The sequence below is a fragment of the Diabrotica virgifera genome, chromosome 1 (genome assembly GCF_917563875.1).
Source record: "Diabrotica virgifera virgifera chromosome 1, PGI_DIABVI_V3a".
Lineage (NCBI taxonomy): Eukaryota > Metazoa > Arthropoda > Insecta > Coleoptera > Chrysomelidae > Diabrotica > Diabrotica virgifera.
In genome coordinates, this window is record NC_065443.1 from 50,870,729 (window position 1) to 50,889,563 (window position 18,835).

An 18,835-nucleotide genomic window follows, 5' to 3' on the forward strand; every position below is an offset into this window, starting at 1 on the left:
ACAGTGATGGTGGTGTAATTTCAGTGGTGTTCCAATCAAATAATTCAGTAGGGTCAGTCGCGTGAAAGGCTGTTTCTGTAGCTAACATCCTTGCTTTGATTATTCTTCGGAGTCCTAATTCTCTTATGTGTTTCCTTTCATCCACTATCATCCTCAGTAGCAAATTTTCTGGGTGGGAAAAAATGCATTTCTTTCGATTACAGGATCAACTATTTTAATCAAATTCTCTGGTAGAAATCTGGCTGATTTGATAGCCTCAAAAACGTGTTCAGGTCCATCTGTTACGTATTTGCTGTACTTTATTTTAAACCATACAGGCATGTATGATTTAAACATGAAGGATACTAACAATTTATGTTCAACTGAAGACGTTTCCACACTTACATACAGTCTCAAAACTCTGTTAGCTGTAGTCAACCATCGAGAGTGGGAAAGTGGACCCGGTTCTCGAACAGGATAAGTCAACAGGGCAGTTGCCTGACTTTATCGCACAACTTATGTCTAGAAGATACTATTCATCTTTACTCAAAAGATTGCGATTACCTAGTCCTCCTAGTGGTTAGGAACGAGATGGTTTCATAAGATCTGCCGTAGCATCCAGAACTTCGATGCCAAAGTTTGACAGCAAGCGCAGCTTCAACGTACCCATTCAGAAATAATGAGTAAAAGACTCTTCCTAAAGTCAAAATTTCATTTAATTTGTTGACATTGTTTGGCTACAATTTGGTTTCTTTTTTGTTTCAATTAAACATGTTATTAAAATTATAAGTTGTTTTATGTATATCCTTTATAACTTCAAACACACTATAATAATTCTATTCCAATTAAATGGAGTGTAAAGTAAAAGAACAAAAAATGGATTGTGCTATTAACACCCAACACAACATACTAGACCACACCTTCTTATAAGGTGCTAATATGTGAATTTTAACAATTTTTTAGTATTTTGCGCTACCGCAAATTAAAAGATATTGTCTGTTGCAAATTTATTTCCTATTTTTTAAACTATTAACTAAACAGTTTTCACTATAGGACGTTTAAATATTATTGGCTAAAGATTGTAAAAATAATTGAAAAAGTCTTGATTTCTAAAAAAAACTAAATTTTAAGTATGATGCGCTACCTGGGGTTCAATATATAACTTTATTTTACTTTTCATTTTACTTATATACCCCAAAGGCAAGTTTTCCGCGGTATAGCGAATAAAAAATGAAACATTATTGTTTTTCGACCCACCCTAATATACATATACATATTAATGTAAAAAAGCAAACTTTATTTATTATTTATGGGGTTTTAGCTTAATTTATGATGTGTACATACAGAAAATATTTACTAAATAACAGACTCAAAAAAATGTTATTGTGTCGCCTGTGTTATACATAACATATGTATAGGTAATATACCTATATTTTTGGAAAAACTTACTTTCCCTCAATTCTTGTACTTCCACCGATGGCCACAGTAACAGCGCAGTAGCTTGACTTAAATTTGCTAAAGTAGATCCATTATGCGGCGTGCTATAAAAAATCACTGCTTTTGTATTCAAACAAATATTTCTTATTGCAGGAACTTCACTTTCAAAACCTAAAAACCAGTGTTAAGAAAAAGGGAAAAATGTATTATGTTAAAGAGTTGTTTGACTAAATTAATAGTCATTGTGGAACTAAAATCAGTAATAAAACTATGACTAGTATTTAGATTAAAAGTGGTGAGCGCGTACCGAACCACTTTTACGCTGGCCGTACAGGTGATTGCGGGTATGGTTCTTGTCAGAAGCATTTTTCAGTGCGACACAGAAGTGACAGAAAAAAAGGCATGTCCGTGATACATACACATTTATAACATTTATTCCAGTTGTTGATAGATGGCGCTATAATCGGAAAAGAAATGATTTAGGTATTTACCCATTATTTACGTATTATGTACATATATATACGACTCTAATTCAAAGTTCTTCTCAGTCTTTCAGTGTGTCATTCATTAATGACGTAATATATGATTTTAAGAATGTAGAGAATCATAGCATGACATTTTAGTTAAATCTGAAAGTTGTCAGAATCGTAATCGTAATCTGGTATAAAAACAAATCAATTGTGTTTATTTCATTTATAAAAAGGTATGTTCTTTGATTTGTATAATCTTATAAATTGTACAGATTATAGTCGTGTAGATAATAATATTAATATTATTATATATTATATAAATAATTTTTTGTTCGATCACAGCGCCATCTATCAACAACTAGAATAAATGTTATAAATTATTTTAATCACGGACGTATCTTTTTTTCTGTCACTTGCAACTTAATGCGTTAGAAAGAAATCGAAAAACTGTGACGCACTGAAAGATGCCTGTGAGAAGGAGATTACGCTCCCTATTCACCTGTTATCCAAAGAGAGACAAAAATGCTATATGAAGCCCACTAGCCCATGATGGCCACTTACCACAGGTGAGAGGCCCATACGAATAAACATGCTAATAGAATGGCAAAAGGAATGGGTGGTACAGACCTCGAAGGCTAGTTAGACCAAAAGGATTATCCCCAATATTGTAGCGTGGTAAAACTTCTTCTTGTTATATTAGGCCTCTTAACCTGTTCTTAACCGATTTTGAGCTTGTATTGACTGCCAGCTATCTCGCCACCTTTTAACCCGTGAACAGTCGCGCTCTCTTCTGTCACGTAAGCATTCGCGTGTCGCTTGTTTAAATTAAATCGCGCAGATTAAATCTAACAATACGAATTTAAATACGGATTTAAAACATGTCTTTATTTTATAATATTTTTATCTACTTGTTATTTTAAAAATATTTATTTCTAACAATTATAAAGCTAATCGGTTCTCACCAAAGCCATAAATTCCACAAAATTTTTTTTAAAAAATACCTTCGCATTACTACAATCTTCCTAGAGGCACTTACGAGTGGAAAGTTATGTTGCAAAATTTTTCATCAAGTTATTACGGAAAAGGATAAAATGCTGGTTTTTTTCTAACGGCGCGACTGGTCCCGGGTTAAAGGGCCTTTCTATTGGTCTCTTGCCTGTTGGCTTTGAATCTCTGGTTATACAGGCTATTCTCTCGCTGTCCATTATCTTCACATGCTGATGCCACTCTCGTCTTCTCTATCGTTCGGTATTCTGTCTGTCAGTGTTTTCCCAGATATTGATCTCAACGTTCTCAGTATCCTCTTGATTTCTGCTTTATCACATCTTGTTTCTATCGCGTGCGTCATGATCGGTCTTACACATGATTTGTATATGCGTACGTTCCCTTCCAGCCTCATATCTTTATTTCTCCAGATGACATCCCTCAGACATCCTGACACCTAATTGGCTTTATTTGCTTTCTTTCGGACGCTCTATTTAACATCACCATAACTACATATTATTTTGACTCCCAGATATTCGAATCTCGAGACTTGTTCAATTAGTTCGTTGTTAATTACTATTTTGCATCTTATAGGTTCCCTTGACACTACCAGGGATTTGGTCTTAGCTGTTGATATTTTCATGCTGTAGTTCTACGCCACTGTATTGAAAGTTTGTGTCATTCGCTGTAGGTTATCCTGTTTGTGTCAAAAAAACAGAGTTTTTATTTGTTTTTCTGCCATCTTATATCTTTTTCCTCTACTCTTAATGTTTTCTAAGATTTTATCCATTACTAAATTAAAAAGCAATGGGCTCAATCTTAGCACATCTGCTAATCTTACACAATCGAAGGCTTTAGTCAGATCTATAAGGCTACTAAAATGCAGGATTATTATATTCCAGTGCTTTCTCAGCAATTTGTCTGAAACCTTCTTGTTCCTCACTAATTCTATATTCTTCATTTACTTTAAAATTGTGGTAAAACTTCAAATTTAAAAGGGTAAATTACTACTTCCTGACCGGTCATAGATCTTTCAGGTCTTACACATATGGCATCAAAAACTCCATTGACTTCCCTAGACAGATTTTTCTGTTAGGATTTATTGCCTGGTAATATTTGCCATTTGTGGAAAAACTTTACCAGTTTTTTAAATAAAAAGTAAAAATAAAATAATGAAACATTAATTTTACCATTTGAATATTTATCCGGTATCAACGCCATCTAGAAAATAGTCAAACAACTATTTTTATTAGTAAGACCAACTTACTTTTCCATAACATATTTTTAACAATAAGACCACCCATCGAATGAGTAACCCATACTATAGGCTTTCTTCCAACACCTGTTTCTAAAAGTTTTTGAGTTAAATCAAAACTACGTTCATCTAGAGTAAATTTGGCTTTGGAGGAAGGACAAATAGGAGTCCACATGGAAAGGCTGGTATCGTAATTAACACCTAAAAATTGTATTTCGTTAGCTTTAGTATCATTACAACTACCCATAGCTATAAGGTCTCTTACAAAATTATATACATAACAACACTACAGGCCTTAGAGCCCATAGAGACATTTGACTTACAAAATTATTAAACAAAAATAGTCCAGGGCCTATATTCCGTGCAGTGTAGATGTCTACACGGAGCTGTCTACGTAGCTATCTATACTCGAAGGCGATAGTAGCTTTTGTTGGCATTATATGCACGAATCGACAGCGTTTCGGGAATTTTCGGCAATATACTATCCAAACGAAAAACATTTATGGAAATCTGGTGTCATTTAGTATTTGATGTTTAACACAGTAAACACAGCTGTTACAGCGTTGCCACTTTTTATGTAGGAAATATATTGCATGTTTAGCTAAAATCTACTAAAACTTAAACTAAAATAGATTAAAACTATATTAACTTATTTGTATATAATTTAGGTATTTTTATATAATAAAAACAACAGTTAACTTAACTAGAAATTAATATAATGTGAATGTTTGTAAAAAACCAAACTTTTTTTACATTTTAACTGGGAAACAAAATGACTTATATTACTTGTAATTCATTTTGATCAGTTTCATATTTAATATTTTTATATATGTAATATTTTGTCATCCACTAATTTTAACATCTGCATGTCTGGATCAAATTTGGTACAATTCCTAATCTCATTCATACCTTCTTTGGCAAATAATCTTGAAAATACATTTGTATTCAAAAATTTATTGCGATCATACGTTTTATTACGGTTAAAAACGGAAAAAATTCTTGCGAATTTTACATTAGAAACGGGTAAACGCAGCATTTTTTGCAAAGTTACATTGTTTAGATATTTTAGCTTTCCGTCGTTAGCCTCACCGAATGCCAGAACTCTTCAATATTACCCGAAATACTACTTGCACTGCTGCTTGAAACAAACAAATTTTGTATGTATACCCAGACTCCAGTTTCATTTCTCTGGATTCATTATCTACGTACTACGTCCTGAATCTTATTTTCGGTAATGACATTAGGAAATTGTAACAAAAGTCTGAAAATTAATTTAAAAATATGGTATATACTATTAAAAAGCTAATTTGATTTTAGTCATAATAATATATTGATATATACCAAAAATCTACTAAAAAATATTGCCTACTGAATTTAAAACAACATATCAAAAATCTACCCAAAAAGTAGAAATCTACTGAATGTGGCAATGCTGAGCTGTTACTTGGAGTAGAACACAAAATACCTTCTTTCTTTGTCACGTGGCGATTATGACAGAAAGCGATACGTCTCGACACCTCGCTTTCTGGTGAACGCTTCGAGGCGAATATTTTGATGCACGGAATACCAGTCGTATAGAAACAAGTCGACTGATAGATTTCTACACGTCTCGGAATCCCAGTCCAGGTCCAAACCAAATAAGTTTTTCTCAGGACATTACACAATTGTCATTATTATCATCAACAGCTATTCCATCCATTGTCGGATGTAATCCTCCCTTAGGTGTGTCCGCTATCTGTTTTTTGCATCCATTCGTGTACTTAATTGTAAAGTGATAAAAAAACCTAAATTAAAATAGTATTTTTGACGAAGAAGAAGATGGTAGAAAGTGGCTATTTAAGAGACAGAGAAAATAAAGAATTAGCTCTCGACAGAAGAATAGACAGAAAATAATCACATTTTTTAGACCCATAGAACAATCTATATCTATATATTTAAACATTTTAAACATTCAAAACACCTTTAACACGAGAGAAACTAGACAGAGAAACTTGACAGTTTTAATTTCCAGATTCGAAGGGGATGGAAATTATGTTAAATTGTCACGAGGGCAATACAAATCGATAATTTTAAAAGCTAGGGTCTAATTCGGTAAGAATATTTCATAAAACTGTATTTTCAAATAATTTTAACTAATATTTTATTGATATCTTTATCTGAATATTTGCTAAATCTGCTCATGGTGTTCATGCACTTTTAGTATGGTATAGTTAGACCCAAACCCAGACATCCAAAGTGAAAGTTATCCTCCAACACCAAATTGTTCTATATGGTCCATATAATCTTCAGAAAAAAGTCACACCATTTTGAGCATCGGGTTTGGGGGGGAGAGGGGGGAGAAATCTGCAAATTCGTAGTTTTTTAAGTTTTTCGTCAATATTTCTAAAACTAAGCGGTTTAGCATAAACAACTCTCTATACAAAATTGTTCTACATTAAATTTGAAATAAAAAAGGCTCTATGCATAACCCTTCTAAAATGAACGGTTCCAAAGTTACGGAGGTAGTATAGTATAATTGGTCCAAAAAAAGGCCTAACCCAGACATCCAAAGTAAAAGTTTTCCTTCAACACCAAATTGTTCTATATGATCCACATATTGTTCAGTAAAAAGTTACACCATTTTGAGCGTCCGGTTTGGGGGGGAGATGGGGAGAAGTCGGTAAATTAGTAGTTTTTTTAAGTTTTTCGTCAATATTTCTAAAACTATATGCTTTAGCGTAAGAAATGTTCTGTAGAAAAATGTTCTACATAAAATTTAAAACAAAAAAGGTTCTACACATAATTGTTATAAAATCAACGGTTCCAGAGTTACGGAGGGTGAAAAGTGGAGGTTTTCGATAATTTTTATATTTACCGATTTCTCCCCCCTCTCCCACCCAAACCCGACGCTCAAAATGGTGTGACTTTTTTCTGAACATTATGTGGACCATATAGAACAATTTGGTGTTGGAGGATAACTTTCACTTTGGATGTCTGGGTTTTTGGTATGGTTATATCATAAATATTGCCCAAAAAATATAAAAAGTATCGAAATCCTTGACTTTTCACCCTCCGTAACTCTGGAACCGTTGATTTTATAACAATTATGTATTGAACATTTTTTGTTTTAAATTTCATGTAGAACATTTTTGTATATAACATTGTTTACGCTAAAGCATATTTTTAGAAATATTGACGAAAAACGTAAAAAAACTACTAATTTACCGGCTTCTCTCCCATCTCCCTCCCAAAACGGACGCTCAAAATGGTGTTACTTTTTACTGAACAATATGTGGACCATATAGAACATTTTGGTGTTGGAAGAAAACTTTTACTTTGGATGTTTGGGTTAGGCCTTTTTTTGGACCAGTTATACTATACTACCTCCGTAACTTTGGAACCATTCATTTTAGAAAAATTATGCATAGGTCCTTTTTTATTTCAAATTTAATGTAGAACAATTTTGTATAGAAGGTTGTTCATGCTAAACCGCATAGTTTTAGAAATATTGGCGAAAAAGTTAAAAAAACTACGAATTTACCGATTTCTCCCCCCTCTCCCCCCCAAACCCGACGCTCAAAATGGTGTGACTTTTTTCTGGACATTGTGTGGACCATATATAATAATTTGGTGTTGAAGGATAACTTTCACTTTGGATGTCTGGGTTATGCCATCTTTTGGATCAACTATACTATACTATTTGACAAGTTGTAAAACATTAATTGTGATTAATGTCCCTGAATGTTTATTTAATTGTAAATTTGCCTAAGAATAATTTGAGAATAATTTGACAACAATGCGACAATTTTTCGAAAATTTGTTGCCTGGCAATAGACACGAGAGCCCGGAGAGCTCGAGTGACTATTGCCGAATGGAAACAAGTTTGATAACAAAATTGGAACATTAATTTCTTATTTATTCTTACTATCGTAAACTATTCGACAGATTATTTTTTAATACTTATTAATTATAATATTTATTAATCATTTAATACGTATAAAATTCCAGTCTTTGTATAAAAAACCTTAGATTAACGAAACCGGTAGATATAACATCGACAAGTGCGCAGCCTGTCCGTTTCTCCTTAATCCCCACTCCTTTGTCCTGCCAATCAAAATAGCAGACGGAGTATATCCCCTCCAGCACTGTCCGCCGGCAATAACTTGTTCTCTGGTTTAAATTTTTTACGTTAAATTGTATGATTTTGAAAATTAAGTTTTCGACTGTGTTAGTGACTTTATTTTATAAAATGCCACGGTGTATAATCAAGAACAGTATTTATCATTCAAGTGCAAATTGTGTGAAAGATAAAAAGTCAGTTAACCTATTTAGGTAAGCAGGCCCGGCCCCAGGGGTGGGCGAACTGGGCAGCCGCCCAAGGCGGCAAATTTAGGGGCGGAAAATTTTAAAGGACAGACAATTTTTGAAATTGAAGAAATAATAAATTATGTTTTTAATATGATAAAAAATCAATATTCTGAACAAGAGCGGCAAAAATGCAACTGTAAAAACCAGAATTAAATAAGTGAAACAATAACAATTACAAGGTTCAGTCGACGGGAAATCGACAACACCGCCTTCTTCTTCATCGCATAATAATAGTGGGATCAGAACTAAATTAAATTCACTGAAATTCACTTAAAACAATAAATTTACTGAAAAAGGATATAATAATTGGAAACATATGTCTGAAACTTTGTCCAGCCACGCTAAGTCTGCAGCTCATCTACAGTCACAGCGACAGTGGTAGAACTAGCAATTAGACTAAAATCGGGCAAAACCATAGACGAAGAAACACAAAAAGTTCCAAATTCAGAAACTCGTCATTGGAAAAATATAATAGAACGACTTATATAAATAATAGAGTTCTTAGCACAATAGTGTCTTCCATTGGGGCGATTCTGATAAACTTTTACATCACAACAACGGTAATTTTTTAAAACTCGTTGAGCTCTTTGGAAAATTTGATTCTGTTTTACAAGAGCACATTAGGAGAACAACGAATGTTAATAACAAGCAACATCACTACTTGGGAAAACGTATTCAAAAAGAAATTAATCAACTTCTCCATTACCAAATCAAAAATAAAATTTTACACTTTTTGAAACCCGCAAAGTATTATAGCATAATTTTAGATTGTACACCTGATATTTCTGGGGTGGAGAAGAGATGACTATTATTGTTGTACGTTTTGTCATTTAGGTTCCTGTTCACAAAGTGTTAAAATTGCAGAATATTTTCTTGGATTTGTGCCTTTACTGTAAACCACTGGCTTGGGACTTACAGAAGTTATTTTGCAAGAACTGAACGAACTGAGAAAACCTTTGTAAGATATGAGAGGACAAGGGTATGATAATGGGGCAAACATGAAAGTGAAGAACTTTTTATCCCATGTTCCCATTCACCCAACTTAGTCATGAACGATGCTGCTAAAGCCGCAAATTTTGCAGTTTCTTTCTTTTACTTGTGGTGACAAAAATTTACAACTTTTTCTCAGCATCTATTCATTGTTGGGCTATACTGAAAAATCATATTTATAACATAACATTGAAACCTTTGTCCGCAACTAGATGAGAATTGATGCAATTACTCCGATCAGATACCAAATTGAAGAAATCTACGATGCTGTTGTAGAAATCACTGTCAATAAAAACAACGCTAAAATGGTTTAAAATAAAATCCGTGATTTTACTTTTCTTTGCTCTGTGGTAATATGTCACGACATTTTACTTCACATCAACGTAGTCAGCAAATTCCTGCAGAGTACTGATATGGGAGAATGTATCAAGCTGTGAGTTTATTAGGAAAAACGGAAATCCATTTTAAGTCTCTAAGAAGTGATTTAAAATTCCATGGCTATTTGAGAGACGCAAAAGAGACGCATGATTTATCAGATAAATGTTTTAAGCTGTGTGATGCTTTAACTTTTGATGAGTCAAAAGATCTAAATTATGCTGATCTAAAAGATGAACTCAAAGTATTTTCCACGATTGTAAAGCCCAAGAGTACACCTCTAGAGACCCTGAAAATGATTAGAGAGTATGATTTTGATTTCGCACCCAACAATAGTGTTGCTTTGAGGATTATATTAACCCTAGCAGTGATAGTGGCCTCTGGAGAGAAAAGCTTTTTCTCTCTCTCTCACTAATAAAAAATTACTTAAGATAAACCACAGGAACGTTTGAGTGCTCTAGCGACAATCTGTATTGAACATGAAATAGCTAAGTCCCTGAATCTTGGAGAATTTTTAAGACTTTTTCCGTGCCAAAGATAAGAAGAGTGCTACTTACTTAAAAATGTAAGTATGTAATTATGGATAGTGAGTTTTTGGATATTAAAACATGTTAATATATAGTAATGTATTATAATCTCATGAAAACATTGCAAATATTTGTGTTTTTAAGCGTGTATTGTTCAATTAAAGTAGAAAATGACATATTAAATAATTTAGCACAAAGCACACATCAATAAAAATAAAATCTTGACGATCGCTGAAGTAACGTGGTGAGTCATGGGTCTACTAAGGAGAGGGCGGCGGTCGCCGATCTTGCCCAGGGCGGCAAAATCCCTAGGCCGGGCCTGTAGGTAAGTTTAAAATAATATTCTATAATATTGTAGTCATTCCTAGCCATATATTTGTATCGAGGGGAAGTGCTGGACGCTGTACTTCAGAACCGGACTTACATTGTAATACTAGCAAAATACATTTTAAATAAATTAGCATCGAATTGCATTTCTGATTCTTTCAATACATACTATAAATCATAAATGGTATAAAAATTGGGGGTTAATATTCAATTTCGTTTAAAGTCACCATTTTGATACTTCTACGGTTTATTTGATAGTGAAATAAATTAAAATAATTATTAACACTAAAGCTCCGCCGTAAGTTAAAATAAAATAGGTACATAAAGATAGTTAGTTTAACTCGTTTTAGTTTCCCTGCGTCTAAAGAAATTAGAGAGGCATAAATATTGTTTTCCAATATAGAGGAAAAAGAACTGCCAAAAATCCCTCGTATGTGCAATTTGCATTTTACTGAAGATTCGCTGGATAGAGAAAAATCGCCGTTTAAAATGTATCTAAAGAAAAATGCCGTACCCACTAAGGTACCTACAATAAATAACTTTTAAGTCCATATGCATGCAATATAAGTTATTGAAGTCTTCAAACTATTACATAATTATATATTTTTAGAATCTACCAATTTTAAAAAATACTGCGACGCGTGAAGAGCATAATGTAGAAATATCTTTACATCCATACCAACCAGAACCTAAAAAACAGGTAAATTTGATGCTAACCGGCTAGCTAATAACTGACTCTAAGTTGAACTAAGTTAATTTTGTAACATTTGTTATAAAATCGCATTTTTTCAGAAACTCTTATTCAACGCACAAAAACCTAGCGGAAGTTCTGGCATTAGACTTTCAACACCATCAAGTTCACCTAAATCAAAAAAAGAACAAGTAAGTCTTTACTACTTAAAAATAAATAGATATACAGGGTGTTAAAGTTGTAAAATAAAAATGTTTTTTTTAATTTTATGCAAAACGCATTTGTTAATGAGAATTTATCTGGTGTGAAAGTATCTAAAGTAGTCATAATTGTCGTAGGAAACTACACCAAGGAAAAGAAAAATAAAAGGTCGATTAGAAAGAGCCAATAAAACTATAAAAAAGCTTAAGAGTAAGTCTTCAACATTACAACAGGGTTGCAAGGTTGAATACAATAATCGATAGTTTGAAAGGAAAAGTGCCAGATGAAAGTTTGGAAATTTTAAGCCAAATTGGACCTAATCAAGAATTTTTGAAAAGGCAAATTTTGAATCAAGGCAAATATGGAACTGACCTTAAAACGTTTGCACTTACTTTAAATTTTTATTCCCCAAAAGCCTACAATTTTGTCCGTGACACCTTTAACTCGGCACTTCCACATCCAAAAACAATTTCTAGATGGTACAAAAACTTAAATGGGGACGTAGGATTTACTACCGAAGTATTTGAATTACTTAAAGTAAAGGCTGGTAAATCAGAGCATACGATTGTGTGTAGCTTAACTATAGATGAGATGGCCATTCGTCGACATGTACAGTGGGATGGAAAGAAACACTACGGCTACGTTGATTTTGGAGTCGACATTGAAACTGAATGCAATTTAGTTGCTAAAGACGCAATTGTTTCGGGGTATTACAAGTATCGAGTCTCACACTACCTTAGAGCGAAAGACTAGGCGCTAGGGTGTGCGTAAATGCATTCCTCTCTTGAAAAAAAAAAATGAAAGTTTATAATATACCTATCGCTAATATCTGCAACAGTTGCAAATTCTATATTATACTTCTTTAAATAATAACGTATTATTAACGTATTATATTAATTAATTATATTAATTATATTAACGTATTATAACGTATATTATTACTTTAAATAATAACGTATAAGTACTCATATTAAGTTTAAGTTGTTTTAAGTAAACCATTTAATAATTAAATCGCCGGTATTTTATTATTCCAAAATTTTCCTGAATACGTACCTGTCACCCCTCCCACCCACTTGTCCTAACTTGGAATATGTGGCAGCCTTTGCGCATCTGTTTCTTGCCTGAACGTTATATCTTTCGTCTTCGTTAATCTAAGTAAAAAACATTCAGTGACATTTATCTCAATTAATGTGACACACATTTTTCAACTGTGCTAAACAGCACAGTCTAGCAAATATTCAGACGAAGATATCAATAAAATATTAGTTAAAATTATTTATAAATACAGTTGTTATATTTATGAAATAATATTATCGAAGTACATACACTCAAGCGCTTCAAATTGCAGATTTTTATTGTCCTCCTGATAATTTGACATTAATAGATGCAGAATTAAAGGTTTATTATGGTTCATTTTCTTAAATGTGACAGTTGTCAACACTAGAAAACTCGTTGTAAATAAACAGAAACAATCTACCTAAAAATATTCCCAGTATAATAATCTAGGTAGAAAATTCCCGGTATAATAATAATCTGATTTAACAGAATTAAATACGTGATGAAAAATCTTACTTCAAGATTGGAAATTAAAATCATTAAAAAATAATAGCTGAATTTTTTATTTTTGTAGGTTCCTATTGGTCAGAATCTCTATGAATGAAATAATCGCTAAAATTTGTGTTTTTATAGGTTTCTATTGGTCAGCATCTCTATGACTCTATGAATGAAATAATCTTAAAATTATGGTACAACATAATACTCAATAGGATTTTTACACTAAATTCCCATACAGATGTTTGTCACCAGATCACACTTTAACTAATAAAAAAAACTTGACATGTACCTATAATTCTCAAATTGCCAATATCTTCAGGCAACCAATCTCTCGGCCAACAGTGCGTATATTCTTTACAGCCTTTGCCATCTTTATTATCACATTCATCATAATAAACTGAATATGGCCCCATTGCGCAATCATTAGTCTTTATTGGAAGATCGTCACAAACTATTTCACAGTGTTTATCTCTAGTATGTTCCTTCATTTGGTGCTTCAGATCCTTAAATAGATCAAATGGCAAAAATAATTTATTTGTTACAGAATTATCACCAGCTGGATTTATCTGTTCTAAAAAATAAAAGAAATACAAGTAGTGTTTCCATGCCGGTTCAGCCTCAAAAGTTCATAATTATCCTAAATAGATTAGGCAAGGTATAGGTCGCTCTGTGCATCGAGGTGTAACGCCGAGATTAAGGACTTTATTGGTCAATACTCACTTTGAGTGGTCTAGCCATCTTTATCTGTCAAATGCGTGGGATCGCTCGGTTAAAAGAGATAGATAAACCACCGATCGACTGCCCGCGCGTAACGCTTTTTTGCTCAGTATGCCTTGTCTATCCTTAATATGTCTATGTGCCGCACTCGGTTATTTTTTTGTTTAATAATTAATAGAACCTTGGTACGAACGTCAATGAAAATTGGGACCATTCCATAGAAATTAAATGTAGGATAGAGAAAGCAAGATCTGCATTTCAAAAAATGGCTAAGATATTCAAATAGACCAGGACGGATCTGTGAAAAAACGTCTATTTTTGGATGTGCGAGGTGGAATTCGGATTTTTGCAGATAAAGTTAGGTGACAACTACAATAATAATAATTGACTTATGCTCCTTCTCAAATATGCCCGGAAAATTAATAAAAAAATTAAAATATTTAAAAATCTCGAAAAGCATCTATTTTTTTCTACTTTCTTTGCTTATAACTTTAAAACGATTCACTTTGGAAGAAAGTCGTAGCGAAATAAAATAAAGATAATTTAATTTTGTACGATATACGACTGGTTAAAAATGTCTTAAATTATTACCCTTTCTGCAAAATAGCTATAAATACAAAATAAGGGGGCAAAATAAGCCTGTTTTTATTCAATGCTTTTAACCACTTTGGTTGCAGTTAGAACATTCGTAATTGGCTTAGAAAATTGTTATAACATACTTAAATCGTCCATTAAATTTCATTAAAATCGACATGATAGATTTTGCATAATAATTTTACAATCGAAACTTTTTTAAAAAAGTTCAAATTTTTTAAAAACTTTCTGAACAAGTAGACTATTCAGAAGTTTGGTAATTTTTTTACATATAAAGAGGCTCTCTACGTATCTAATACACTTTACAGAATTAAAATCGGATTATTTAAGCGGCCTCAGCACTGTTCTAATGTTAAAAACAATTTTTTGGCTTATAAACAAATTAATCCTGTCGCCAGGGGGGTACAACGGCCTCCTCTATTCAGATGGCCTTACCCAAGTTTCTTTTGACTTACCTAAGTTACTTTTTACCTTCCTGTTTGAAAACAACAGTAAAATATATTTCGAATTAAATAAATTATATACATTCTTCTTTTTGTCTCAATTAATTTAATTAAAATTAAAAAATGTTTTTTGCGCACCCCTCATAAATAATTATGTTAATGTTTATATTAGTGAATAGAGAATTGAATAACCTTTTGAATGAACTAGCACACGACCCCTAGACTCATTTAAAAAAATCATCGATTACGTCATCACACCCAGATGGATGACGTCATTAGTTTGATATATATATATATGCCAAAAATTATAATTTAAAAATAAAAATTGACCTGTTTCGGGATTTATCTCCAGAGTCGTCCATTCTCGAGAAAATGAATTTATTCCAACTCAAACGTCCCCACTGCATTTGTTTATAAGCCAAAAAATTGCTTATAATTTTAAACCAGTGCGGAGGCCGCTTAAATAATCCGATTTTAATTTTGTAAAGTGTGTTAGAAAGGTAGAGTGCCTCTTTATATGTAAAAAACTTAGCAAACTTCTAAGGGGTCTACTTTCTGTTCAGAAAGTTTTTAAAAAATTTGAACTTTTTTAAAAAAATTTAGATTGCAAAATTATTATTCAAAATCTATTAGGTCGATTTTAATGAAATTTCGTGAACGGTTTAAGTATGAAGTAAGAATTTTCTAAACGAAAAACAAAGGTTCTAAGTGCAACCAAAGTGGTTGAAAAACATTGAATAATAACAGTCGTTCTTGCCCTCTTATTTTCTATTTATTGCTATTTTGGAGAAAGGGTAATAATTTAAGACATTTTAAACCAGCCGTATATTATACAAAATTCAATCATCTTTATTTTCTTTCCCTACGACTTTGTTCCAAAATGAATCGTTTTAAAGTTATAAGCAATGAAAGTAGAAAAAATCGATGTTTTTCGAAATTTTTAAATATTTTAATTTTTTATTAATGTTCCGGCACGTTCCGGGCATATTTGAGAAGGAGCATAAGTCAATTACAATTATTGAAGTTGTCACCTAACTTTATCTGTCAAATCCTAATGTTGTATTTTATTTGTTGTAAGTATGTTCAATTTGCAATTTATTTGCAATTTGTTTTTGTCTTTGGTATCATATTTACTGTACATTGACGATTTATCTAATTTTAGTAAATTGTAGTTGTTATTTGTTGTTGATATTATTTTTCTTTTTACTGTATGTAAGCTTTGTCCATAAAATTGTAAAAATTTTCAGTGACAATAAAGCATATTTCTATTCTATTCTATCTGCAAAAATCCGAATGCCACCTCTCACATCCACCTCAAAACATATCCGTCCTGGTCTAAAATGTCATGATTTATCAATACCCATAAAAGTCAGTTTACTTCAATATTATATCTTTCCTATACTGTTAAACGGAGTTATGTCGTGGACTCTCACAGACGCCCTCTCCAAGAAAATTGAGTCTTTTGAAATGTGGCTTTATCGTCGAATCCTGAAGGTATCTTATACAGACCACGTTACTAAACAGGGTTTTTTGTTGAGAATGAAAAAATAAAATGAGCTGTTAACCACAATAAAAGCAGCCAAAATCGAATACCTCGGTCACATCATGAGGAACAGCGAAATATATGGACTGCTGCAACTAATCTTGCAAGGAAAAGTAGAAGGAAAACGAGGACCAGGAAGGCGAAGGATTTCCTGGCTGAAGAATCTACGTACATAGTTCAACAAAACAACCACAAATATTTTTAGAGCAGCAGCGTGCAAAGTACAGATTGCCATGATGGTCGCCAACATCCGAAACGGATAGGCACTACAAGAAGAAGAATTAATAGAAACAACAGAATAAAAATTACGCAAATTAAATAAAAATGACCGTCTAGCGGATAATAGCTGAACTATGACAGTCCGTAATATAGATTACAAGAGAGACAACGGCGCATGAGAGCACAGACTCATCCTCCGTTCGATAGAGGTCCTGACATCATAATATAACTAACTAATTTTGGATTAAAAATAGCACATTACTGGCGTCATCTAGCGGATAATTATGAACTTTTGGGGTGAACCGGCATAGAAACACTACTAATATAGGAGGCTTCCAGCTCCCACAGCCGGTATTTTGTAAAGGAACATTGATATAGACATTTATAGACCGTGTTCTGGAATTGTTTGTTTTTGACGTTTCGTCTGCAACTGCAACAGACATTATCAGGCAGACATGCACAAAAACCAATAAATCCGGAATACGAGGTATAAAACCCGATAAGAATGTGCATCTACAGAACAAATGTGATTTAAGAGGCAACATCAGCGCGCGGAAAACGCGTTCCAAGATTGCAGCTTTAATCTTATATATAAAAATCAATTGCTGTTCGTTAGTCTCGCTAAAACTCAGGAATGGCTAGACCGATTTGGCTAATTTTGATGTTGAATTGTTTGTAAAAGTTCAGGGAAGGTTTATACGGTTTTATATAGTCATTTTAGTAGCCACTAAAATATTTACAGCTATATGTATAAAAGTCTCTGGTCACAGTGTTAATTGCCATATTCATCCGAAACGGTTTGACCGATTTTTATGAAATTTTACACATGTATTCGGCACGTCTAAAAATAGGTTGTTATCTGTTTTTCATACCCGTAGGTCATAAGGGGGTTTGTCCATAACGCCGTAACTCTCACAATAATGACGTGAGAAACACGAAATTAAGCTGAATTCCGAGCAGAACCGTACTAAACTTTATCACTGTCGTACTACCAACGCACTGTTGCGCATTGTTGCAAGTTCGCAGAACTTTCGAAAAAAAAATTGATGACGCGCTGATGTAGCTTCTTAAGTTTACATTTAAATTATTAAAACTCACCATTTTCGCTATCTTTCTTCAATGGACGTGAATTTTTTATAATGTTAGCAGTAAAAGACTTGTTAAGTCTTTGACGCCACGTATAAAAGACTCCTCCCAGTAGTCCATGCACGAAAATAACGTCCAATTCGTGCTCTTTAGTATTCCGAGTAACCGGATGTAGCAAATACAAGCGACGACCAAAAGTTGCGTCATTATCTGGATCCAAATTAGCAAGAGCTCGTGCGGTGGGAATAGCTATTCTAATGTCGGAGTGGTGCATCCATGAGGATAAAATTCCGATCCAACCTTAAAAAAGAATACACTTTTATTCATTTCCTCCTGAATGATTCTTTAGATTAACTGAGTAGCTGAACGTTCATGTTGCCGGTCTCAAGGATTCCTACGATCACAACTTAAGCAAGAAAAAGAACTAGAATATGAAAAAAAATAGAAATATTCCCCCCACTTCCACCGACAGGCTTTCACTACTATCGATGTGCACTGAAGCGAACACTGACAACGATATGAAAGCCATCCACCGCAACAGAGAAGGGAGTTCGGACCGGATAACTCTATGGTTTATTTTTTAACCAGGAGGAGTAAACTAAAAAGACAGATTCACACCCAAGAAAGTCACTAGAATAATCACCAAATACATCTTCTTTTTTGGTTGAACATGTCGGCCCTCGACGGTAATCCATAAATATTATATTATATTAATACGTCACCAAAGAGTTCTAAAAACAACTGCTTTTTATATAAAAGTAGACTAAAAATCTAAAAATTAAAGGAATAACGCAGAAAATACAAAAAATCGCCGATATAACTTAATTAACCTATGAATTGCCAATTGTGTCAAAATTTGATAAATGTCATAAGTGTCAAAATTTTATAACAGTGGAGTAAACTTGCCTGAGGTTGAACCAATTACAAACAAGCATTACAGCGCGGTAAATTTGAAACACTCCTCTTGGTTTAAAAACAAACCATAGTAACTAGTAAGAAATCAAACCCCGGGCCATTGACTATTGATCAAAGGCCACTTGGAGTACTGATCTGGTAAAAACACCTAAACCGGGTCTTTATCTAAAACTACTTCATT

The 18,835-nt window shown here is 33.1% G+C and overlaps 1 protein-coding gene across 5 annotated transcripts in view; it reads right to left on the minus strand.

The window, feature by feature from the left end:
- Positions 1-18,835, minus strand: part of LOC114325543 (protein SERAC1) — an 86,537-nt gene that overhangs the window by 13,438 nt on the left and 54,264 nt on the right. For 4 of the 5 annotated variants that reach the window (XM_028273621.2, XM_028273623.2, XM_028273622.2 and 1 more), the window contains 4 exons: positions 17,752-18,039; positions 13,427-13,708; positions 4,138-4,326; positions 1,429-1,587 (listed from right to left, as the gene is read on the minus strand). In XM_028273621.2, the coding sequence (XP_028129422.1) occupies positions 1,429-1,587; positions 4,138-4,326; positions 13,427-13,708; positions 17,752-18,039 (918 nt within the window). The remainder of the gene's footprint in view (positions 1-1,428; positions 1,588-4,137; positions 4,327-13,426; positions 13,709-17,751; positions 18,040-18,835) is intronic. The other variant, XM_050656162.1, reaches the window with a different exon arrangement.